Source organism: Lithobates pipiens, unplaced genomic scaffold (assembly GCF_037356315.1).
Source record: "Lithobates pipiens isolate NorthernLeopardFrog02 unplaced genomic scaffold, aLitPip1_a1.2 Scaffold_16, whole genome shotgun sequence".
Taxonomy (NCBI): Eukaryota; Metazoa; Chordata; class Amphibia; order Anura; family Ranidae; genus Lithobates; species Lithobates pipiens.
Genome location: NW_027507748.1, coordinates 445,444,557 through 445,470,266, shown reverse-complemented (window position 1 = coordinate 445,470,266; position 25,710 = coordinate 445,444,557). Strand labels below are relative to the sequence as shown.

The following is a 25,710-nucleotide window of genomic DNA, read 5'->3' as shown; positions in this document are numbered from 1 at the left end:
CCAGATATACTTGGACACACACCTTCCAAAGAGTTCTACTTTTGTCTCATCGGTCCACAGAATGTTGTCCCAAAAGTCTTGGGGATCATCAAGATGTGTTGTGGAGAAATTGAGATGAGCTTTGATGTTCTTTTTGCTCAGCAGTGGTTTTCTCCTTGGAACTCTGCCATGCAGGCCATTTTTGCCCAGTCTTTTCCTGATGGTGGAGGCATGAACGCTGACCTTAACTGAGGCAAGTGAGGCCTGCAGTTCCTTGGACGTTGTTGTGGGGTCTTTTGTGACCTCTTGGATGAGTCGTCGCTGTGCTCTTGGGGTAATTTTGGGCGGCCGGCCACTCCTGGGAAGGTTCACCACTGTTCCATGTCTTCGCCATTTGTGGATAATGGCTCTCACTGTGGTTCGCTGGATTCCCAAAGCTTTGGAAATGGCTTTATAACCCTTTCCAGACTGATAGATCTCAATTACTTTCTTTCTCAATTGTTCCTGAATTTCTTTGGGTCTCGGCATGATGTGTAGCTTTTAAGGATCTTCTGGTGGACCTTACTGTGTCAAGCAGCTCCTATTTAAGTGATGCCTTGATTGTGAACAGGTGTGGCAATAATCAGGCCTGGGTGTGGCTAGAGAAATTGAACTCAGGTGTGGACAACCACAGTTATAGTATGTTTTAACAAGGGGGGCAATCACTTTTTCACACAGGGCCATGATGGTTTGGATTTTTTTTAACCTTTAATAATAAACACCTTCATTTACAAATTGCATTTTGTGTTTACTTGTGTTGTCCTTGACTATTGTTTAAATTGGTTTGATGTTCCGAAACACTTAAGTGTGACAAACATGCAAAGGAACAGGAAATGAGGAAGGGGGCAAACACTTTTTCACACCACTGTATAAGGATACACTTTGGACTAATATTTCAGAGTCCCATTATACACTTTCACATTTGTATTACACGCCCTTGCTCATACTATAGCATCACATTTAATCACTACATCTCTTGATTTTTTTTTAATAGCATCACTTACGGTACATACTACGTTTTATTTTAGTTCATCTATTGGGCAGCTGCCGCTAGCCATGTCCATGGAGGAGCAGAACCTGTGGAGTCTGCCATGCATGAAGGGAGGAAAAGCCTGGCTGTACCACCGCAGGGGAGTGTGGGTATGCAGGAAGTCTTCCTTCCTGAACCTTTCCACTACCCAGCCCTCCAGGTGAAGATTTGCCTGGGAGGGGGCCTGGGAAGTAGGTGTGGCTGGCCATGCCTTCTCTCTTGGCGCTCAGAGCTCTCCTCCCCCCTCGGTTGTCTTTGGTGTGGGTGTGCACACGCAGACAGGTTAAACTCTTTTTAGCTAGAGCCTAACATCTGTGTACACAGGAGTCGTCATTACCCCCTGTGCTGCCTGCCAGGAGAGGAGCCCGCTCCTGACTGGTTAATGAAAAACCCAACTTTTAACCCCGTGCTACTGTGAGAGCTGGCTCTGGCTGAGGTAATAATTAGGATCCCAGTGTTAACCCTGTGCTGCCTGAAGGGAGAGAAGACACAGCTCATTAATTAAGATCCCAGTGTTAACCCCCTGTGCTGCCTGCAAGGGAGAGAAGCACCCTGATATAGTACAGGGTTAAACTGATTAGCCAATGTGCTATACCGCCCATCATATTTTTTTTTTTCTCTCCCTCTCCCCCCTCTTTCTCCTCCTCCCCTCCCTCTAAATGGAAAACAGTCTATATGCCCTACTTAAGGTCCTGTTGATTCATAAGTTTATGTGACTTATAAGACCTCAAATACAAATACAACCCCCTACTTGATGACTTAAGCTCAAAAATTAAGTCCAAGGTGGTTCGGCATCACACTTGGTTTACACTTTTTCTCCTGCCTGAAATCGGCCTTGAAAAAATGTTTGGGGAGGCAAGAGACCTAGATTTTTTTTTTTTTTTTCAAGAATAAGGAGCTCGGAGGAGTGGCTTTATAACCTCTTTAAGCAGAGCTCCATTATTTCCAGTCGTGATCGTTTAGCCTTGAAAAGATGTCCAGCCACGACCCCCCCCCCCGGACTGTAGGGTCATTGCTAGAACAGTTGTACCCCCTCTCCCCTTGCGTGACATTCTGTGTATGAGGTTATGGAGAGAGTCATAGGAGGTAAGGATGGCAGCCCCCAAAGCAGTGGCTGCATTGTTGGCTTCGGGATAGAACCACCAATGTGCGTGTGCCAGTTGCGAGACCACATAATAGGTTTGCAGGCAAGGAAGTGCCAGACCCCCTTCCAGAATAGGTAGTTGCAAGGTGGTTTTTGCAATCTGAACCGCTCCTCCCCTCCAGATAGTTAGTGAGGATGGAGTCCATCTTTTGAATTTGGCTTATAGATATAGATTGGTGAATTACTCAAAATATACAAGAAGCGCGGCAGAAAAATCTTTTTAAAAATATTTATCCTACCTAGTAATGTTAAAGGTAGATTTGACCATATCTTCAGTGCTTTCCTTAATCTACCAATAAGAAGGTCCAGATTCATTTTTACGTATTCAGAGATGGGGTGCTGTATCAAAATCCCCAGATAATGAAGAGTGGACGATCTGTAGTGGGCATGAGGGAGACAACACTCTAGAGGCTGCCTGGTCTATCATAAATAGGAGAGATTTGTTCCAGTTAACCTGGAAACCTGAGAAATTACAAAACCGCCGGATAGTATCCAGCAGGGCTGGGAGAGACCTGGGTCTGCCAAATATATCAGCATGTCGTCTGCATAAAGGGATACTTTTTCTTCCAGACCCCAATCGTCAATCCCACAGTCGCCCCACTGAATCGTATCAGTGCCGAAAGAGGTTCTATCGCCAATGCGAACCGCAATGGCGACAGGACACGCTGTCTGGTGCCTCTCCTTATTAGAAAGGGATCGGATATGGAAGCATTCACTTAGTCTAGCCGTATGCTTATGATACAGTAGTTGTACCCAGGGCCGCTGATAGAAATCATGGGGCCCCGTACAGCCGATCTGATGGGGCCTCCTTCAGCCCCACCCTGGTCCCGCCCCAGATGGTCAGAGACTGCAGACATAGTACAGCAGGAGATGGTCAGAGACTGCAGATATAATACAGGAGATGGTCAGAGACTGCAGACATAATACAGGAGATGATCAGAGACTGCAGACATAGTACAGGAGATGGTCAGAGACTGCAGACATAGTACAGGAGATGGTCAGAGACTGCAGACATAGTACAGGAGATGATCAGAGACTGCAGACATAGTACAGGAGATGGTCAGAGACTGCAGACATAGTACAGGAGAAGGTCAGAGACTGCAGACATAGTACAGGAGATGATCAGAGACTGCAGACATAGTACAGGAGATGGTCAGAGACTGCAGACATAGTACAGGAGATGATTAGAGACTGCAGACATACTACAGGAGAAGGTCAGAGACTGCAGACATACTACAGGAGACAGATCAGAGACTGCAGACATAGTACAGGAGATGATCAGAGACTGCAGACATAGTACAGGAGATGATCAGAGACTGCAGACATAGTACAGGAGACGGTTAGGGATTGCAGACATGATTGATTCGGGAGATGGTCAGAGACTGCGTTTATGGCTGAACCCAGTGTACAAGTATATAGTATCACAGGGCTGATCCACTCTATTTAAACCACCTCTGCAAGATCAAGTCAGTGATTTTCCTTAGAAAGTACAACCAAGTGACAGAAGACAGAGGGGGGGGGAGGGGGGGGTGAATCACATCCAATTTCCAAAATACAAATTTTCTTACAAACAGTGAACTGCTCGGGATTAGTGGAGGGCAGTAACCAGTTAATGGGGCTGTGAAGCTTCCAGCCTAAACCAGCAGTAAATCCTCAACAACAACAAAACAATTTGTGCAGCACACACACAACTCTGGCTAAATAGCTGATTATAAACTGAAATGGTTACCAGCTGCTGCAGAGTCTTCCAGAGATCCTATCAGTGTGATCAGACAATGTGCAGGTCAGGTTAGGCAGATAAAAGAAAAAAAAAAAGTAACCAGCAAGACAAGAGGGAGGGGAGGCTGATCTCCTGTTCGCTGACACAGATATCGGGAAGACACTGCAGCCGACTAGCTTCATGTTACTGTGGTCCCGACTATCCTGTTTCCATTCAGCCACAGCTGTGTGTCCTTGCAGAACTTGTATTGCTGTTGTCATACCTCGTATGTCTCCCTCCTCGCTCTCACATTCAGCCCCCCTCCAGCTCTGTTTAGAGTGAAATGTGAGCGGCCTGGAAAAGGGGAGGGAAACACTTTTTTTTTTACTTTGCATTCTTTCATTCCGTTTTTACAGTATATTGCCGGGCCCCCCTGCTGGCCAGGCCCGGTACTACAGGGCCAGTTGTACTGGCTTATCAGCGGCTCTGGTTGTACCCATCTGATAAAAGCATTGCCAAATCCGAATTTAGCCAAGATTTCTAGTAGATGCGGCCGTTCGATCAAGTTGAAGGCCTTATGAGCATCCAGGGCCAATGGTATCATGAATCGCCTGCATGTTGATAAAAAGCCTGTGCAGATTAATGGAAGTCGATCCCCCTGCGATGAATGCAGTCTGATCTGCTCCAATAAGAGTAGTGATGACTGTATTCAATCTCCGGGCAAGCACTTTGGCTAAAATCTTCACGTCTGAGTTTATTAACGAAATCGGTCGGTAAGATTCGCAAAAAATGGGGTCCTTATGGGGCTTAGGGATAAGGACAATCAAAGCCTCTGACATGGAGGGCGGCATATGCTACAAATATGCACTCACTGTACTAATGACACTAGCTGGGAAGGGGTGATCAAAGGGGTTAAGAGTGTGCCTAGCCTGTGTTTTATTGCAGTTTGGGAGGCGCTTTTACTAGTGGAAGACATGGATCGATGGCCCTGCTTTGCAGACACACAGGATTCAATGCCTTCCCTCCTTGTTTACATACGGTAGGCACACTACCATTCTGCCTCTCTGCAGCATGATCAGGGGGTGCCAGCAGACATCGAGTTTGCAGTGCCCTATGATCCTGCACACAGCGACTGCCCTGTAGCAGTAAAACTGTTTTCTGGCAGTCAGCAAGTGGTTAATATAGAAACTCAAGTGATGCATGAAGAAACGTATACACTGTGTAGAAACCCAGTGTGTACCGATCATGAAATCAAATCTAAAATACGTGCTATTGAAAATGCTCATCATGCATAAATACTGTATGTAGTTCACTCCTTCTGTAACATAAACAGTAACTCGTGAGCAGAGAAAAGAAAAACTAATATTGAATGGACTTTATACAGCACATGGGTACTCTATCTAAAAAGTAGTAGAAATATTTTTAGTTGTCACAGATTAACACACACAGAACAATCACATATATATAATACAACAATTATTTTCATAAAACATAGTATTGCTGTTGCCCATACTGCCTGATCACTAGTATTTCTCCAATAAGGCTTATAATGTAACATGTAGTACAATAATCAATAATACAAAGCCATTAATTTGGTATCCGGTAGCAAAAAAAATATTCAGAGTCCCAAAAAGAAATGGTGTCAGGCGTGTGGGTCCAGATTTTTTAACTAGCAAGATGGCTCGACATGTTCCGCGCTCAGTTAGGAAACTTGTGAGCAGTCGAATAATCAAAACAAACTTAAAGGAGTTGGAAAGTTTCAGTGTTTTTCACCTTAATGCATACTATGCATTAAGTTGAAAAACCACCTGTGCTGCAGCTACCTCCCCCTTTTTTATTTTTTATTTTTTTAATCTTACCTGAATCCAATCGTTCCAGTGATGGGCATGAGCCCAGCAGCTCCAGATGCTTCTCGCCTTTTACAATCAGTTTAATAGTTGAGTACAATATCCAAAGTCCATTAATGCAACACAAGTAGTGTTCATCATGCATAATTCCTTCATGTGCAAGAAAAAAAAAAATCTTCCAAACACCCGTGCCTTTCCCTTCACATCTGGTGATGTGCAAACTGCTCACCTTACATATAGACCCTTTAGTTATAGGAGGTCTATGAAAGCTTGGATAATACATGGATTATTTCCATCTGCAAGTGTGGCCAGCCGGATTAAAGCTTGATGGTATACAAAGGGTTAAGCACTCAAGCCACCTCAGATGTAACAAGGGCTCAAAGAAACAAGAAAAACTGAATTTTCCATATTGACAACCTTGGAGTGTACTTAAGAGTTGAGTCTATGTATGTCGAGAACCTGGTTGTGAAACACTCCATTAACCCGCAGTGCAGTTACAACATGGAGCAACCATTGTTACTTGGCAAAGCTGTGCAGCAATTTATCACCGTGTTACTGTGGACCCGTTGCGATGACCCCTAGCCTGGCCACACACTGTAGCCGAGTGCCATTCAGAGCCCAGCACAGGAAGTAGGCTAAGGCACTAGATTGAGACAGCTTAATTTCTTTGTCTGGGCACTGTAAATGGCACTCAGCTCCAGTGTAACCAAGGAATCTATATGTAAGGTGAGCAGTCTGATGGTTATGACCTTCAGAGAGAGAGAGGAGCTGTTCCAGAGCAGCTTGGAGTTATGCTAGTCTTTGTGGGGATGTTGGCAAAATATTTGACATGACATGAGGTGGGGTGGAGGCAGAGTTTAAAATTCTAGCTTGTAGCCCATGAATACCACATTCTGGACTCAAATATCTTGGGACTAGGTGGCCTCACAGATGTCCCTCCATTTTGAGAATTGAAGGCACCTTCTTATTGTGACAAGGATTTGCTTGTGAATTTGGAAGTTCAGGATTTACTGGGGCTGTGACATAGGGGGCGGGAACATTACCCGATGACCCCGCCCATTGTCCCTATATAAGTCGCCGCACAACACGTCCCTGTCATTGCGGCCATAGACAGCATTGAGTCAACATCCCAAGGAAGAAGAGGAGAAGGCGGCGACAGAAGACCGGGCCACCGCAAGTAAAAGAGCTGGAAGAAGAAAGCAGAGGCCCGGCAAGAAGAACCAAAGAGGGGGACAATACCCCCAAAGTCAGAAGAAGAGGCGGCGGCGACAGAAGACCGGGCCACCACTAGTAAAAGAGCTATAGGAAGAAAGCGGAGGCCCGGCAAGAAGAACCGAAGAGAGGGATAAGACCCCTGGACGGCGACAAAGAAGAAAGCCCACTCCTGCTAGTAAAAGAGCTAGCAAAAGAGCAGAAGATAGCGGAGGAGTCTGTCAAGAAGACCCCCGGAGCTGTGCAATAAGTTATTTTAACCTTGTGTTGTGTTTTATTTACATTTTCTTTCACCAGGTGAATGGGTAGGGGTACATTGTACCCCATACTCATTCACATAGGATGGGGGGCCGTTATCTGGAGCCCCCTTATTAAAGGATTCTGATAAGCCCCCAGTCCACAGACCCCAACAACCAGCGGCCAGGGTTGTCAGGAAGAGGCCCTTGTCCTAATCAACATGGGGACAAGGTGCTTTTGGGGTGGGGGGGCGCAGGGCCCCCCTTCCCCAAAGCACCCCCCCATGTTGAGGGCGCGCGGCCTGGTATGGCTCAGGAGGGGGGGGGCGTTCGCTCGTCCCCCCACCCCCATTCCTGACAGGCCGGGTTGCGTGCTTGGATAAGGGTCTTATATGGACCTTGGGGGGGACCCCCATGCCATTTTTTTCAGCGTAGGGCTTCCCCTTTAAGTCCATACCAGGTGACGGGGCCAGCGATGTGTCAATCTCGGTGGCGACATTGACTTCCTTCGCTAGTCCCGTCTACCTGGAGCCACGTTCAAAATGAACAGACTTTTCTCCGTGTGCGGGAAAGTCCGTTCATTTCAAAAGTCCGGCGGACTAGCACACAGACGGCCGGATTGTCTGCCGGACTGTGATTTTTTGAGTCAAAACTACTTTCTAAATCCGCCGGACTTTTGGGGGGAAAAAAGTCCGCCAGAGCCCACACACGGGCGGATTGTCCGCCGGATAGTCTGATCGTATGTATGCAGAATAAGAGGGTTTGCTTCACTCTGCAGGAAAAAAAGATGTCCGTTCTTTTAGGATTATAGCAAAAAACTGGAGTGTGGGGTGGTTTATAATGGGCTTTACAGCTTTGATTGCCAGTATCCAAATGTCCAATCTTTCAAATGCATCTGAATTACTTATCCTATGTCTCTTAATGGACAATTAAGAAATGTATGTATGTAATTTTTTTTTTTTCATTTTGCCTTGTCATACACTTTAAAGGAAACCTGTAGAGGCTCTTATTGCTGACCTTTTGAAAATGCTACTTGCCTGGCTATTGCTTCAATCCAATGGGTTTATTAGTTTAAGACGGTGACCTGTAAAAAGCATACAGATCATAAAGAGTCAGTACTCCTAATCTACTTTCTTGTTCATGGTCAGTGAGTCAGTATTGAAATCATTGATTCAGCATGACAGACACAGCTATCATTGTCAGTAGTGACAATCCTATTGCTTTCATGGTACAGATTAGAGAGAGGGTTTGTTGGGTTTGTTAGGTTTAGGACTGCAAACTTTGGTAGGTGATGAGGCATTCTGGGTTCCAAAAGAATCTGCTAGGGGTCTGGGGGTTCTGGGATCCAGCTGGATCTGTTATGGAACCAGACATTACAGCCATTCAAGTTTTGTGAAAACAAGTCCAACAAGATGGTTACCATCTGTTTCTTAATTTGAGGTACACGGTCTGCTGGGATTTTTTTTCAAACCTGTCTGACAGTATTGACATTCCAGCTTTTATATAACTGTTCAATTTTTATTGCACCATTTTTATTTTGTGGTGACTTAACTAGTTCTCCAAGTGTGGTACAGTGGATGGGTCTATCCTTTCTTAACAGTTGGGTTGTAGTAAAATACTATATCTTAGAGCAGTTTACCTACCATGGTATGCAAGGCAGATTTATTAGCATGTTGTCAGTAATATTGTCATGGGAGAACTGTGGGGGCTGCCACTGCTGTTGTGTTGACTTGCCAGCTTTGGTACTTTATAAATTGCTAAACTAGAATAAGTATGCGGATCAGGGAGTTGGGAGGGGTTAGATAACCTTCCATACATACTTGTTCTAGTTTGTGACTCACAATAGTACGAGCTTTAACGTATAAATACGTATTGTTAATTCCAGTAATAAATGCCCTGTATTCTATGGTTTTCCTTCTGCAGGCATGTTTACATATGATGAGTCCACAAAATTCTTTTGGTTCAACCCATCTTCATATGAGACTGAAGGACAATTTACCCTCATTGGAATTGTTCTGGGCTTGGCAATATACAACAATTGCATCCTAGATGTGCATTTTCCAATGGTTGTTTATCGAAAATTGATGGGGAAAAAAGGAACATTTCGTGATCTGACAGACTCTCACCCTGTAAGTTTAATCTAAAAGCATTTTCACAACACTCCAATGAATAACCATTTTAAAACAAAATGAATAACCATTATATAACAATTCCTGTTTCCATTTCTCAAAACCACACTTTTCTTTGAGGCATTAACTATGGAGGTATAACACTCAGAATTTATTAACCATAACAAATTAGACAACGTCTACGTGTCTCCAGGGGTAGTTTTGAGTACATTTATACAGTACATCAAAGTTACTTGTAAGCCATATAAGACTCCTGTGCCACAGTTTTGAGGACCTTTCTCACCAGTTCTACATGCTCTCATTTGATAAACCTTACTGAATGAATTAACTCTTCTTATAGGTCCTGTACCAAAGTTTAAAAGAACTGTTGGAATATGAGGGCAGTGTTGAGGACGACATGATGATAACTTTTCAGATATCACAAACTGATCTTTTTGGAAATCCTTTAATGCATGACTTAAAGGAGAATGGAGATACAATTCCCATTACAAATGAAAACCGAAAGGTATGTTTTTGGATTACTTTGCTATCTTAACAGGTCAGTTAAAACATGTACTGTCATGATTTGTTTTATTACCTTTTATTAAAGGAGTTGTAAAGGCAGAAGGTTTTATCTTGATGCATTAAGATAAAAAGCCTTCTGTGTGTAGCAGCCTCCCCAGCACCCCCCTAATACCTACCTGAGCCCCATCTCTGTCCAGCAGTGTCCACGAGTACCTTGGCCATCCGTGACTCCTCTTGGCTGAGACACCATAGCGGCGCCATTGGCTCCCGCAGCTGTCAATCAGTCAGTTGGCAAATCAAGATAGGGGGGATGGGGCAGAGCGGCCACTTTGTGTCTGAATGGACAAGCGGAGCCTGGAGCACAGAAGAGGGACCCAATAAGAGAAGGATTCAGGCTGCCCTGTGCAAAACCAGCTGTTTTTTTTTTCTAACAAGACTTTACAATCACTTTAATTGATGTACAAAATCTTGTTGCAGATTGTTCTGTGTATGTTTGCTTGTCGTTATCTTCTATATTAGGAAATGTTGGCGTGCTTAATCTAGCTTGTGCATTATTTTAAAATTGAATCATGTTGCTGTAATGTGCGATCAGTGGTGTGCTGCTGTGCCATTCATTTTCAAACCTGTACACACTACAATCCTAAGAAGCAAACCATCTGTGTTATGGTATAGTGTGTCCTGTTATGTGTGCATCGGCCCATTCCGAAAAAGTGACTTAACACAACATGTAAGCAAGTGGTACATCATGTGTGCGGGAAACATCCTGCAACATACCAGATAGGCGTGAATGGAGCCGTGCTGTAAAGCCGCCACACACTTGGAAATCCTTCCCAGAAGTTGGATTGTCAATTCTTTATCGGGTATCTTCATACATTTGAAAATCCACATGTGAAAGCTATGGCTCCTGGGCATATCGTGAAGGGGAGGGATCAACAAAGACAGACCTAAAAACCGCACCATGCAGTGTCCTATTGTGACCTATTGTGACCTATTGTGACCTCTTCCAACGTAGCCATTCAGTATGCAATTGTTGCCTGTCAGACATGTTTACTTTTTTCAATAGCCGATCTAGATTGGATATCAGATTTACCCATATTGTTTCTGATAATACAGTTCATAAATATTACACAAGTATCTGGGTTTTTATTTTAATTATTTATTTATTTTTTTATATAGGAGTTCGTTAGTCTCTATACAGATCATATTTTGAATAAGTCTGTGGAAAAACAGTTTAAAGCCTTCAGAAGGGGGTTTCACATGGTTACCAATGAGTCCCCATTAAAGTATTTGTTCAGACCTGAGGAAATAGAACTTCTCATCTGTGGAAGTAGGGTAAGAGATTTATTTTCTTTCCAGCACCTTGTTTCCTATTACTCTTAATTTTCTAGCCTGGGAGCTTGATCATTAACTGCATGGTTTTTCTTCACAGAACTTAGATTTTCAGGCACTTAAAGAAACAACGGAGTATGATGGGGGCTACACAAGAGACTCTCAAATTATTCGGTGAGTATATGCCTGTGAGGCAGAATAAGGAAAAGCTGTATAAAAAGCAAGTGGAGTGCTTGCCTATGAATATAAACGTTGTTGTTGTGGATAGTATAGCCACACCTTGGCTCCCAGTCTTGTGAATTCTTTTTTTTTTTTTTTTTTTTTTTTTTTTAAGTGAGTAAATATCAAACGTTGCAGATTAATATTTCACATTTACCTGTTTCTGGCTGCTACCTGTATTTTGACCAGAATGATCTTAAAATAACCTGCTTTTATGTTCAAGTTACATATAGACAGCTAAATGAATGAGGAGTGATCTCTTTAACCCCTTGGTGCTGGCTGCTGCCGACCCTTTGGGTTTGCTATGTCGGGAGGCAGAGCAGGGCTTATGGCCATGTGACTGCCGTGATTGGGAGCCATGAGCCTCCGGGAGCACGCAAGGCATGCAATCTCAGCACAGAACTGTTGGCACTATTGCTATGCAAATATGGGGCTGCTCTGCATCAAGGCCTGGCCGCCGGGAGGCCACATATTTGCATACGTTTGATGCCAAGAGGTCAAAGTAAATCTAAGGGCAAACCTTTTTTCTTTCCCTTTTTTTTTTCCTCTAGTTTTGGATAAAGTGGAGAGGGATTAGGACACTTGTCAGGTTTTACTGCCATCTGTGCCCCCATTAGGGAGGTTTGCCCTCTCTATTTGTCCTGTTTACCATTATCAGTGAAAGTAAAGGAAAATTCCAAAATTGAGTTGTCCCCAAAGAACATAATAGAGGGGAAATATTCCAATGGGGACACCTGGTTCTGGTGACCTGGTAGTTCTGGTAATTTGCGGGGATTTCCCCTCACATCCTGTTTGGCTATGACACAGGAAGTGAAGAGAAATCTCCACAAAGTGAAACCGATGGCAAAAAATATGACGGGTTATAACCCTCCCTTACTCTATCCAAAATGATAGTTCTACTTTAACGTCAAGTTAAATCCCTTATTTTGACATTTTGAGCTGCAGGTCATATGCTGGTGCAAATCTATTCCTAGAAGGTGTGCATCTCTGACATTGTGCAGATGATAGAAGGGACAATTGTTGGGTTGAACTGAATTTTAGCAAAGTTGAAGCCCACAGCTGAAAAAGTAGGGCATTTTCACAGCTTCAGGCGAAAAATGAAGCACAATCCCCTTTCTTCCAAACAGTTCACCTGAAACAGTATCAATTAAAAACTGATAAATGGGTATTTCGATTTTATTACTGCTTTTTTAATTTTTTAATTTTTTTTGATCTGTCAAACTTTAGAATGCGCAAACTAAGAATAGGTAGTGGGTACTGAAATAGTTAATTATTTGGCAGTCAGGTCATTGAAGCATTGTTTCTGAAGCTATGTGTAATACTGGGGAGTGCTACTCTAATTTAACCCCTACTACTGGCTCACTGTGTTATGAAGCAAAGTAGAAATGGAAAGTCATGGGTTCACTTTTATTTAGATAGCACAACCATAATACCATTAATGCAATAGCTATTATAAAGAGGCGTACTCTTCTGTTATAAAAAGGTGAAATTTAAATTAGTCTTTCGAAATTCTGAAAGCTGAGAATGTGTGTGTGGTTTTTTTTTTTTTTTTTCTTTTTTTTTTTTTTTTTTTTTTTCCATATAACCTTTCATTTACTGAACCTGGGAGGAAATTATATATTTTTCTTTTTTCTCTTTAAGGGAATTCTGGGAAATTGTAAATTCCTTTACCGATGAGCAGAAAAGATTGTTTTTGCAGTTTACAACAGGCACAGACAGAGCTCCTGTGGGAGGATTAGGTAAACTAAAGATGATCATAGCCAAAAATGGCCCAGACACTGACAGGTAAGCTAAATGAGAACATAATAATTAGTGTATCTTAATATAAGATGCAAAACTTACCTTTTTTTTCCTATTTGATCCTGTAAAAGGAGTAAATGGTGGTTTCGTTTTATAATGCTTTCCACAACCAAGTTTGAGTATACTTAGTCATTTTTTTTTTGTCCTGATGACCATTGTCACTGGGACAGAAAGGAAAATCCATTACAAGAGGTGAGGATAAATCTTCAATGTTCAGTGACAATTGTCTTAAGGAGGTGAATTTCGTTCACTTTGTAGAGATTTTTTTCTTACTTTCTGTTGCATCGCTGGGATAGGAAGTGACAGGAGCTCTCCCCAGTAGGACACAAAAACGTAAAAAAAAAAAAAAGTTTGGCTTTATGTGCGCTTTAAACCTGGTTGTGTCAATGCCGCATCCCCAGCAATCCCATTAAACTGAATTGGACTGCCCGTGAGACAACAGCGGATCAGAAGAGGAGCCACTGCAGGACAGAAATGACAGTTGCTCTTTAAAAAAAATATGATTTAAATCAAATCCACCCTGATACATACTGTATGCCAGGGGTGTTCAACCCCCTCATGGACCACAATTATAGAAATGTTTTAGGATTTTTATTTTGAATCGCATAATGAAGGTTTTAAACAACGATCAGAATTTTCCATAGGGTTAGTCCCTGTTGGATGCTTACCTGTTTAATCACAGAAATATCATTTTTTTTAAATTACCATTAGATCGCCATTAATCCTACTCTTGCGTCCTACTCTAATTTGCCAAAACAAGGACTGTGGGCAATCTGAACAAAACAGACCAGGGAAGCTCACGTCCTAGTAGTGTAATAAACTTCTTTATTAGGCAAAGCTAAAATAACGTATAATGCACTCACATGCACCTGGAATGGCGCCAAGCTCTTCACACAACTGTGAGAATCCACCTTCAGAACTCCTCCTGTATGGATGCCCGCTAGATGTAATCCACTCCGCTAAAGGTCCTCGCTCTCTCTGTGTGTGTGTGTGTGTGTGTGTGTGTGTCTTAGAAAAGAAAGAGAAGAGAGCCGCAATAGCAACTTGTGTATGACAGCCACTGGGACCGGCAGTCCATTCAGTAAAGCGGCGCGCATCAGAAGGAGGCTATGTGGGTTGCCATAGGTTGAGGTTGCGGCCCACAGATTGTGCCTGCTGTATACCAATTGCCGCAAATATTCCAGTTAAAACTTCTAATTAAGAGGTCTTTTTGATTGCTTTTGTGTACCTTTTTGGGATAGTTCACTCATTATCTACTCCACTGACATTGTTAAAATAAATATATTTATGCTTATTTCAACCAGTTCCCATCTGGCCTATTGTACAGTGATGGCTGGGCAGGACCGCTCTTGCTCTGGGAGGACGTCATATAACATCCTTCTATTCTTGGTGCGTGGTGAGCTGTGTCCCTCGGGCACAGCACACCACCAATCGGGGTAAAGAGCCAATGACGTTGGCTCTTTACGATGTGCTCAGCTGTGTTCAATACCGGTGATCACATGTAAACAAATGCCGTTTATTTCCTTTCCTCATCGCTGTCACTGTCTAAGGAAAGCAAATAACTGGCTTTCTTGTGACGGATCACTTACACTCCTAATCAGGGCACTGATCATCATTGCCCTGATCATTATTACCCATCAGCGCACATTAGTGAAGAAGAAAAATTACTTATTTGCAAAATTTTATAACAAAGGAACTATTTTTTTCAAAAAATTTTGCAAAAAAATTAAATTGGTGCTGATTTAAATACCACCAAAGGAAAGCTCTATCTCAAAAAAATAAATATTTCATCTGGGTACAGTGTTGCATGACTGCGCAATTGTCATTCAAAGCGTAACGGGGGTAAAAGTGTCCGGTATTGAGATGGCTGAAAAATACCATGTAAATGGTGTTACCAGGCAGTTTATCAGCAACTTGTTGCTGTTGTAGGGGTTTTTTTAGTAGAATACAGTTGATACTGCAAGGTAAACCTGTATGCTTACTTATATGCCTCCAACTCTTTTCACACATCAGGAGCAAAGAAAATACCAGGTACTTTTGTATCTACAGTGCAAAAGTTTCACCCCCCTTGGCACTCTGTGTGTTGCCTCACAACCTGACAAATCCTCACAAATAACAGAAAGTCAATGTGCATAACTATTCACCCCTCTAAAGTCAATACATTGTAGAGCAACCTTTTGGGGCTATCGCAGCTCCAAGCTCGCTTTGGAAAAGTCTCTGAGCTTGCCACATCTTACCACTGGGATTTTTGCCCATTCCTTCTTGCAAAACTGCTTCAGCTCCTTCAAGTTGGATGGTTTGCGCTTGTGAACAGCAATCTTTAAGTCTGACCACAGATTTTCTATTGGATTGAGGTCTGGGCTTTGACTAGGCATTCCAACGTGTTTACATGTTTCCCCATAAACCACTCAAGTGTTGCTTTAGCAGTGTGTTTGGGGTCATTGTCCTGCTGGAAGATGAAGCTCCGTCCTAGCCTCAAATCACACACAAAGTGGTACAGGAAGAATATCCTTGAATTCAGCACCATCCATCTTTCCCTCAACTCTGACCAGTTTCCCAGTCCTAACTGCTGAAAACCATCCCCACAGCATGATGCTGACACCACCATGTTTCACTGGTGTTCTTCTTTGGGTGAAGTGATGGGTTGGGTTTGCGCCAGACATTGTTTTCGTTGGCCAAAAAGTTAAATTTCTCCAGTCATCTTCCAGGACGGCACACCTGAGATGACTGGTCCACCTGACAGGAAACACAATCAACAACAAGTTTAAAAGTCCCCACCCCTCCCTCAGACCTTCAGTTCTTGATTGTGTTTCCCACAGGATGGCAGCGAAACCAAGTTTCTCAGTTTTTTTAAATTTTTTTGTGGGGTCTGGAACCCCGTTTTTTCCTGTGAGGTTTATCTTTTCCTGGGGCTTAGCAGACAGGGTCTGCGATGCTCCCTTGTAATCCCCAGAGGATCTGGGGGAGATAGTAAAACCTCACTTAAGGTCTCTTTAGTGAAGCCTTATTGCAGCCTCGTGGGACAGGGGAGTTGTCCCAGTAGTGCTGCTCCCCATTCATGCCTTTGCCTACCTTGAAATGGTTTCGTTGGTGGAGTGAGGTGAGCTGCATTCTTCCGGAGTGCGGAGCGCGGTTGGCGTGCGTTCCCTCACTACGGCGCATGTCCGGAAGTTCGGAGGCGTCACTTCCGGGTATCAAGTTTCCGGAGGCCTGGCGTTTCCTGTGGTGGCTGGACGCACCGGCGTGCGTTCCAGCATCACGGCGCAGGACCGGAAGAGGCCTACGTCATTTCCGGGCGACGGACCTCCCAAAGATGGCGCCGATCGGCGCTCTATTTAAACAGTAGAGGGTGCGGTGCGGAGCACCCAGACTTCTTTCTGGTGAAGCAATTTATATTGGCAGCATCTCCAAGGCAAACAGGGGGACGCTCAATATTGCACCTTCTCCAGCGATCCTGCAGGGCAGCTAAATCGCCATGGAAGTGGAAGGTCCGTCTGAGCAGACAGCCATTGAGGTCGCCACAGGGGGTGAGTGATCCAGCTGTGTTTTAGGGGCAGGGTACTCTGAGGCAGACCCCCCTTGCCCCTTAGGACATGTGTAGCTAATTGTCTATTTTTTGTTACTATTCCCAGGGACTGAAGGCTCTGCCCAGGGGTCAGCCTCTAGGTCTAAGGGAAAGGCTACCTCAAAGTCTAGGCGTTGTGGTTATTGTAATTCTAAGTTAGCACAAGACCACACCAAGCCTTTCTGCGATAGATGTATCTTTAAACTCGCAGGCAAGGAGACCGCTCAGGTCGGGAAGGAATGTAGGGCCTTACAGGCAGAAATGTTGGCCACCCTTCAATCTTTTCAATCTACTCTAGTGAAAAGTTTGGATGAGGGTCCATCAGAGAGAGAGACTCCTCATTCACAAGAAAACTTTTCCACATCCTATGCGGAGAGTTCCCAGGGCCAAGTCTCCCTATTGTCTGAGGTGGAGGAAGGCCAGGTCCCAGATTTTAGTTCTGGGGAGGAAGATTCAGACCAGGATAGCCAGGGGGAGGCTAAACTTGGGGGACTTTTGTTCTCGAGTGAGGACATGGAAGGCCTATTAAAGGCCATTTACACCTCAGAAGATATCCAGGTCCCCTCTGCTCAGGTCTCAGCGCAGGACAAAGTATATAGAGGCCTAGGAAGGTTGCAGACCAGAACCTTTCCCATCCACCAGTCTCTGAAGGAGATAATCCTCAGAGAATGGAAGGAACCTGAACGTAAGCTGCTCAAACTGAAAGCTTGGAAAAGAAGGTGTCCCTTTAAGGATGAGGAGGAGGAAAAGTTTTTTAAAACTCCTCGTTTGGATGCAGCCCTAGCGCAGGTGTCTAAGAGGTCCGATTTATCCTTTGAAGATTCTGGAAATATCCAGGATCAGATGGATAGAAAGTCTAAGACTTTACTCAAAAGGGCCTGGGAGGCGAATGCGGCAGCAATGGCGCCGGCTCTAGCTTCTGCCTGTGTAGCCAGGAATGCAGACACCTGGCTTGGCAAATTAATGGATCACGTCTCCCGGGGTAGGGAGTCTAAAGAAATCGTAGACTCGCTGGAGGTAATCAGTCGAGCGGTAGCATATGTGGCAGATGCAGTGGTGGAGACTGTTAGGACCACAGCTAAGGCAGCAGCACTTTTAAACTCCGCCAGGAGGGCCCTATGGGTAAAGACCTGGGATGGAGATTTTACTTCCAAGTCTCGTTTATGCGGCATTCCCTTTGAGGGTTCCCTGCTCTTTGGGCCAGGCCTAGATCAGGTTTTGTCCCGATCTACTGAAAAGGGAAAGAAGTTCCCGGTGAGGCCCAAGAAGGAAAGGGGTAAGAAATTTTTTCGAGGCCCCTACTCAAAGACTCATCATAAAGGGTAAGTTGAACAGAGGAAGAAGTGGAACCTGGGAAAAGGGAAAGAAAAAAGTGCAATTCTTTTTTCCGGTTCCGGAGCCTCTCAGAAAGAAGGCAAATGACGCCACCGTAAAGGTAGGCGCAAGACTCAGCGACTTCCTTCCCCAGTGGAAAAGGATTACGCAGAGTCCATATATTTTAAATCTCTTAGAAGTGGGGTACAGACTGGAATTTCAAAGTCTTCCCCCACAGGAGTTTCTGATTACCTTTTCCTCCCAGGGACCCAACCAAGGCAGAAGGGTTACTGAGAAATTTAAAGGAGCTGGCAGAGCAAGGGGTTATTGCTCCAGTAGCAGCCAGTCAGTTAGCCCAGGGTTTTTACTCACACGTATTTGTAGTTCCAAAACCCTCAGGCAGGTTTCGGTTGATAATAAATTTGAGAAGACTCAACCGTTACTTCACAAGAAGTTCAGGATGGAGAGTATTTACTCAGTAAGAAAACATCTTCAGAAAGGAGTTTTTATGGTCACTCTGGACCTAAAAGACGCATATCTACACGTACCCATTGCTCCCGAGCACCAGAAGTACCTACGCTTCGCAGTTTGCATACAGCAGAAGGTACAACACTGGCAGTTCAGAGCTCTTCCCTTTGGGCTGGCGGCAAGCCCAAGGGTATTCACAAAGGTGATGGCCGAAGTCGTAGCATACCTACACCTGCAGGGGATAGGGTTAACACCCTACCTGGACGACTTGCTGATCTACAGTGTGGATCAGAGGCAAGCAGTGATAGACAGAGATATCGTGTTAGAAACTCTGGAGACTTTGGGCTGGATGGTCAGTCGGGAGAAGTCCTCACTGACTCCATCTCAGTCCAAACTATACCTAGGCTACCTATTAGACTCGCAGGCACAAAAGGTATTCTTTGCCAACAGAGAAGGTAGCGAAGGTCCAAAATGTGGTTGTCACTCTTCTCGAAAGAGGAGAAGCCTCTCTGAGATATATAATGAGACTGTTGGGTCTCATGACCGCCTGCATACCGGCAGTAACCTGGGCACAACTCCATTCTCGGCAGCTTCAGACTTTCCTGCTTGCCTCATGGGGAGGAAAAAGAGAAACATTAGAGAACAGATTATCTCTCACAGAGGAGGTCTCTCTCTCTCTGCGGTGGTGGCTCGACCCACACAATTTGTTGAAAGGTCGCCCCTGGTCCCAGGTAAACCCATTGGTCTTGACCACGGACGCCAGCGCTTGGGGTTGGGGGGCTCATCTGGGAGACCGATATACCCAGGGGTCCTGGAACCACAGCCAAGCCAGGGAATCTTCCAATTTCAGGGAGCTTCTGGCAGTAGGCAAAGCCCTAGACTATTTCCAAGAGCAGCTGCAGGACAGAGAGGTTCAGGTCCTCTCAGACAACCTGGTCACGGTTGCATACCTAAACCACCAAGGGGGGACAAGGTCGGACAAACTAAAGCAGTTAGCACAGCAAATCCTTGGGTAAGCAGAAAGGAAGGTCCTTTCACTCTCAGCGATTCATATAAAAGGCTCACTCAATCTGCAGGCAGATTTCCTAAGCAGACAGCCCATCCTTCAGGGGGAATGGGGATTGAGCAAAGAAATCTTCTTCCTGGTGTGCAGACATTTTGGCAAGCCAGAAATAGATTTGTTCGCTTCCCGGGGGAATGCGAAGGTCCTCAGGTTTTTCTCCCTTTACAAGGATCAAGAAGCAGAAGGCTTAGACGCTCTGGTACAGGTGTGGGATTTCAGGCTGGCTTATGCCTCTCCCCCACTGGTACTCCTTCCCAGAGTCCTACAAAAGTTAACCTACTCAAGGACAGACCTGGTGCTGATAGCACCCTGGTGGCCCAAGAGGGTTTGGTTTCCCACCATTCAGAGTCTCTCTGTAGCTCCCCCGCTGCTTCTGCCGGTGCAACGAGACCTACTCAGTCAGGGTCCAGTCTTTCACCCCGACCCGGGACGTCTCTCTCTGACAGCATGGCTATTGAGAGGGAAATACTCCGCGACAGGGGCTGTTCGGAGAGAGTGATAGACAGTCTTCTCCTCAGCAGGAAAGGCGTCACCAGAAAAATTTATGCAAAGGTCTGGAAAGTTTTCTCCCATTGGCTGCAGTCTAAGGAGGGGGCTCTCCCAGATGATACCTACCATCCTAGACTTTCTTCAAGAGGGGGTGGACCAGGGTTTGGCAGTTAGCACCCTCAAGGTCCAGGTGGCAGCCCTGTCCGTGTTTTTCGATAGGAAGCTAGGACAGGAGCCGCTGATAAAAAGATTTTTGTTAGCCAGGGAAAGGGTAGTTCCAGTTAGGTCAGTCAGTTGCCCTCAATGGGACTTGTCCCTGGTATTAGATGCCCTAACAAAGGGGCCTTTTGAGCCGGTGGCTCAAATTTCTGTTAAACTTTTATCATTTAAGCTGGCCTTCCTTCTGGCTATCACTATGGCCAGAAGGGTGGGTGATATACAGGCTCTTTCGATTAAAGAGCCGTTTTTGCGCATCCTAGAGGATAGGGTAATCCTCACTCAGGATCCTCTTTATTTGCCAAAGGTGGCTTCATTATTTCACAGATCACAGGAGATTATTCTCCCGTCTTTTTGACAGAATCCCAAGAATAAGGAAGAGGACAGGTTCCATTCCTTAGATGTTAGGCGTTGTCTCCTAGTCTATTTGGAAAGAGTGAAAGACTTTAGGAGATCCAGTCACTTATTGATCACCTTCTCAGGGAAGAGAAAGGGTCTACAAGCTTCGAAGACAACGATGGCTAGATGGGTTAGACAAACCATATCTATTGCTTATAGGCAGGCAGGTAAACCAGTACCAACCCGCCTTAAGGTGCATTCTACCAGATCTCTGGCGACCTCCTGGGCAGAAAGGGTAGGCGCCTCAATCGACCAGATCTGCAGAGCAGCAACATGGACGAGCCATAGAACCTTTCTGAGGCACTACAGAGTGGAGCTGTTGTCCCCTCAGGATTTGGCATTTGGCAGGAAGGTCCTACAAGCGGTTGCCCCGCCCTAAAGGTAGGCCTGAACTTCTTGCTTATCGTCTCAGGTGTGCCGTCCTGGAAGATGACTGGAGAAAATGACCAGTTACACTTACCGGTAACGGCTTTTCTAGGAAATCTTCCAGGACGGCAGGCCTACTTCCCTACCCTTGTTTTATTGGTGTGGTATAGTGATTCCTCACAGAATGTTCCCTCTGACACCGGTGTAGGCTTTTCTTTACCATAACTGAAGGTCTGAGGGAGGGGTGGGGACTTTTAAACTTGTTGTTGATTGTGTTTCCTGTCAGGTGGACCAGTCATCTCAGGTGTGCCGTCCTGGAAGATTTCCTAGAAAAGCCGTTACCGGTAAGTGTAACTGGTCATTTTTAGTCTCATCAGACCCAGAGCACCTTCCTCCATACATTTTGGGAGTCTCCCACATGCCTTTTTCGCAAACTCAAAACGTGCCATTTAGTTTTTTGCTGAAATAATGGCTTTCTTCTGGCCACTCTGCCATAAAGCCCAACTCCTTGGAGCATGAGGCTTATTGTTGTCCTATGTACAGATACTCTGCTGTGGTACTCTGCAGCTCCTCCAGGGTTACCTTAGGTCTCTGTGCAGTGAATGCACTCCTTGCCCAATCCGTGAGTTTTGGTGTGCGGCCGTCTCTTGGCAGGTTTGCTGTTGTGCCATGTTCTTTCCATTTGGTTATGATAGATTTGATGGTGCTGCTAGGGATCATCAAAGATTTGGATATTTTTTTTTATAACCTAACCCTGACTTGTACTTCTCAACAACATTGTCGATTTTCTTGTTTTTGGAGAGTTCCTTGGTTTGGTCAGTGGTGCCTCTGGGGCCTTTCAAAAAAGGGGTGTGTATGTAATGACTGATCATGTGACCCTTAAATTGCACACAGGTGGACATCAATTTACTAATTAAGCTCTGGTTGCACCAGAGCTTTTATTGGGCTTCATAACAAAGGGGGTGACATGCGCACATGTCAATTATGAGTTTTTTATTTCTGAAAATTAGTTTTATGTATATATTTTTCTAATTTTACTTCACCAACTTAGACTATTGTGTTCTGATCCAGCACATATAATTCAGATTAAAAAAAAATTTAACTAAAGGCTGTAATGTAACAAAATAGGTAAAAAGACAAGGGGGGTGAATACTTTTGCAGGACACAGTAGAGGATCGTGTGACTTGCTCCCCCCCCCCCCCCCCTTTCATGTGATTGGTGCTATCTCGGCATAGTCATATAGGAGGCTCTGACTAGGGCAACTCAAAGCTTACACAGCGCTTCCTTTTGCTAGCTGCTTCTGCTGAGGGGAGCTGCAGCCAAGAGGTGCCCACACATTAAGGCCTGTTTCAGTGTTTTCAGCTTGTATAAGAGCAGTGTGAACAGCAAGCTTTTATGAAACATTCAGTAAGCTTTCGCAAAGCTTTAAGCAGCCATCTCCTATTTGGAAATGTACACAGATATTAATGGGAGTGCTGATTGGCACGTTAAGGAAGAAACTAGCAGGCTTTCAACAAGCTTCAAGTCGTGCAAATGCTTGCTAGCAGCTTCTTTAAAGTGGCAATCGGCACTCCTATTGGGTCTGCTTTCAACATATACAAAGTGGAGTGGAATGGTGCTTTTAAAAGCTTCAACAGAGCATGCCAAAAGCACTGCAAAGGCTTTGTAAAAGTTTGCTGTTCACACTGCTCTTACACAAGGTGAAGCCTGTGCGAAACAGGCCTAATTGAGTCTTTAGAGACGGAACAAACTCTGAGGCAATATGGCTCTGGATCTGGAAAGTGCTTCACAGTGAACCTTTTTTAGGACGGAGTCTCTGGAAAATGATCAGCGCAGAACCCAGTGCCAAAGGTCCTTTCCAAGCTTGCGCCACAACACCAGTCCATCGGAATCTGGACTCGGTACTCAAAGCTAGACTGTGGATAACCATGCCAAGGAGTTGCAATCAAAGAGACAATGCTTCAGTGAAGCTGTAGAGAAGAGTCATGGTTAAAGGGAAAAAATTAAGTTAGTCTTTAACACAGCACAGCTGCAGAATAACACCCATCCTTCTAGGACACTATTAAAAATCTGAGACATGCTGGGGTGGGAGGGTTTTTGTTTGCCAGTTTCTACTAAGTACCTACTGTTTTAATAATTTTCCTTGAGTCCATTGAGGGACATGGGACCATCCCTCTGTGTTTATGATCATGCTGCCAGTATGGCTTTGCTACAAAACTGAGGCATGCTGGTAGTAGGGGAGGCATTATCATGGACTGGCCTACTATGCATCAGAGTAGCGTTGGCCTTCATGCATTGCTAATGCATGCAACATGGTAAAAGGCCATACAAAAGGATTTTTTTTTCCCATTTGCATGTATGTTAAAGTGGTTGTAAACCCTTACAACCAACTTTGACCTACAGGTAAGCCTAGATCAAGGCTTACCTGTAGGTCCAAGAAATATGTCCTAAACCTATATGGTTTAGGAGATATTTACCCGAAGACAGCCACCGCTGTCTACGGCGTATGCGCAGGGGCACTGGGGCAGGCCGCGGCGATATGCCGCGAGTGTCGGCTCCCGTGCGCATGCGCGGGAGTGACGTCATCGTGGCTCCAGCGAATCACAGCGCCGGAAGTCGCTCTGGGATCCATGGCAGCGGCGAAGAGGATGATGGAGGACCGCTTCGGGGGGGGCGGGGGGGTTCGTTCTCAGGTAAGTTATACATAATGAGCTAGTGTGCTATGCATACTAGCGTATTATGCCTCTGCCTTACAGGGTGTGCTTTAAAAAAAAAGTTGCCTTTACTACCTCTTTAAGAGCTACACGTAGATTTATGTCTTACATGTGTGACTAAATATTCTCTTATCCTGTATTTGATATGACATAATATAGAACTTGCTGCTATGGTTTGTAATTTATTTTTATTTTAATGTCCTCTACAGGTTACCAACATCTCATACATGCTTTAATGTCCTATTACTTCCGGAGTACTCAAGCAAAGAAAAGCTGAAAGAGCGATTACTAAAGGCTATCACTTATGCCAAAGGATTTGGCATGCTGTAAAATGAAAAGGCAAAGAAAGCTTAATAAAAGGGATAACACTTGATATGTTTTCCCTGTCCACAAAGGCCATAAGATAGTGAGCTACGTGTAGTCAACTGTATGTGTACCTCCCTTCTCTGCTGGGACAATGGGCTGGAACAGCAGATCTCTGCTGCTTATACGAACAAAGTTTTTCTTTTTCCCTGCTCCTAGAGTGAAAGTGTTGTACAATCTTTCACATGTATGTACAGAGAGGTTTTCCTGAATATTTATTTTAAGGGTTAAATCACTTTTGCTCGTGTTTAATACTGCTAGAATTTGAGCCTATTTGAGTCATTGACGACCGATACTCTTCATGATATATGCTATCATTTTGCAGACTAACTTTCAATTAAATGCTTCAGTTCATGTCCCTGCATCTACTCAAATCAGGAATTGTATTTTTCTTTCTTCTTCTTCTTTTTTTTTTTTTTAAATACAGTTTGCTTATAAAACTTGAATTCTTGGAGAACGGTGTGATGCAATTGCTGCTGTTCTAGCCCCTCGCAGTGTCTGTGACAATGTAGTCAATAAAGATGGAAGGGAGTACTTGGAATGTTATACCACAGCCTTGCAAACTCTTTCCTTTAGCCACAGCACAAAAAAGTATACAAATTAAAGCTAAAAAAAAGAAAAAAAAAAAAATCATTTCACAATTTGTTGTCTTCACGTCTTGTAAGGTATACTGTGTTTCATTAGAATATCTTATATCTGGGTCTGTGAAAGGGGGGGGGGGGGTAGAATCTAGCGCTGTTTTAAACTTTTTTTTATTTCAACATGTGTTTACTAAGTGCATTTTTCAGCCAAAATGTTTGTGGTAGATGGTGGGTTGTCAGAAAAACTAGACCATTTGTTGTACCCTAAAGAAATTATAAGCTTGTGAAAGTGCACTTAAAATAAGAATAATAATTGCATATTAAGTAAACATTTTAAATAGACAATCCAAAGTCTTCCCTACGCATTGTGTCAATACTCTTGTTTCATTTGAGTTCCTATACTCAAGGCACATGGACAGAAGTGATGCTAAAATCACAGGGAGTGAAAATTTCCTTGATGACAGAACACACCATTTTTATTCAGGCTGATCTCATAAGTATACAATTTACTGCTCAGTTTTTTTTAAATGGGGGAAATCTAAGTCTACCAACAGACTTCCCTTGTTCTGCATCGTTTTACATGTAGGGGAGAGTCACACCAGACAGACTATACCCAAATGTATTTGTTTACCTTTCCTGAATTTGAGTGTGTATTGTTAATACTTCTCATGTTGCAATATGAAATAAAGGGATAATCCATTTTTAATCTATTACATACATGGTCAATTTTGTAGACAGTTAGGATTTCACGTGGGCCAAACTGAGCGTGTGCCTTGAGAATTGCAGAACACTAGAGGACCCTATTGCTGTTATTCTCTTCGAGAATTTGTAGACAGAATGCACTTTTTACCTAAATGGCACACATTTACTGACCCACAAAAGTGACAAGTTTCTATTATGCATTAAACAAACTAGTTGTGTGTGTGTGTGTGTGTGTGTGTAATAATGCTAACCCTCCATTGCAGATTGTTACACCTACATACAACATGTGCAGAGCTATTTGCT

General features: G+C 44.1%; 1 protein-coding gene across 2 annotated transcripts in view; it reads left to right on the top strand.

Annotated features, from left to right (window-relative positions):
* UBE3A (ubiquitin protein ligase E3A) overlaps positions 1 to 25,418 on the top strand; it is an 84,753-nt gene extending 59,335 nt beyond the window's left edge. For both annotated transcript variants that reach the window (XM_077482762.1, XM_077482763.1), the window contains exons 6-11: positions 9,110 to 9,315; positions 9,656 to 9,820; positions 10,996 to 11,151; positions 11,249 to 11,322; positions 13,009 to 13,152; positions 23,971 to 25,418. In XM_077482762.1, coding sequence (XP_077338888.1) covers positions 9,110 to 9,315; positions 9,656 to 9,820; positions 10,996 to 11,151; positions 11,249 to 11,322; positions 13,009 to 13,152; positions 23,971 to 24,091 — 866 coding nt within the window. In that variant the 3' untranslated portion in view covers positions 24,092 to 25,418. The remainder of the gene's footprint in view (positions 1 to 9,109; positions 9,316 to 9,655; positions 9,821 to 10,995; positions 11,152 to 11,248; positions 11,323 to 13,008; positions 13,153 to 23,970) is intronic.
* The last annotated feature ends 292 nt before the right edge of the window (positions 25,419 to 25,710 follow it).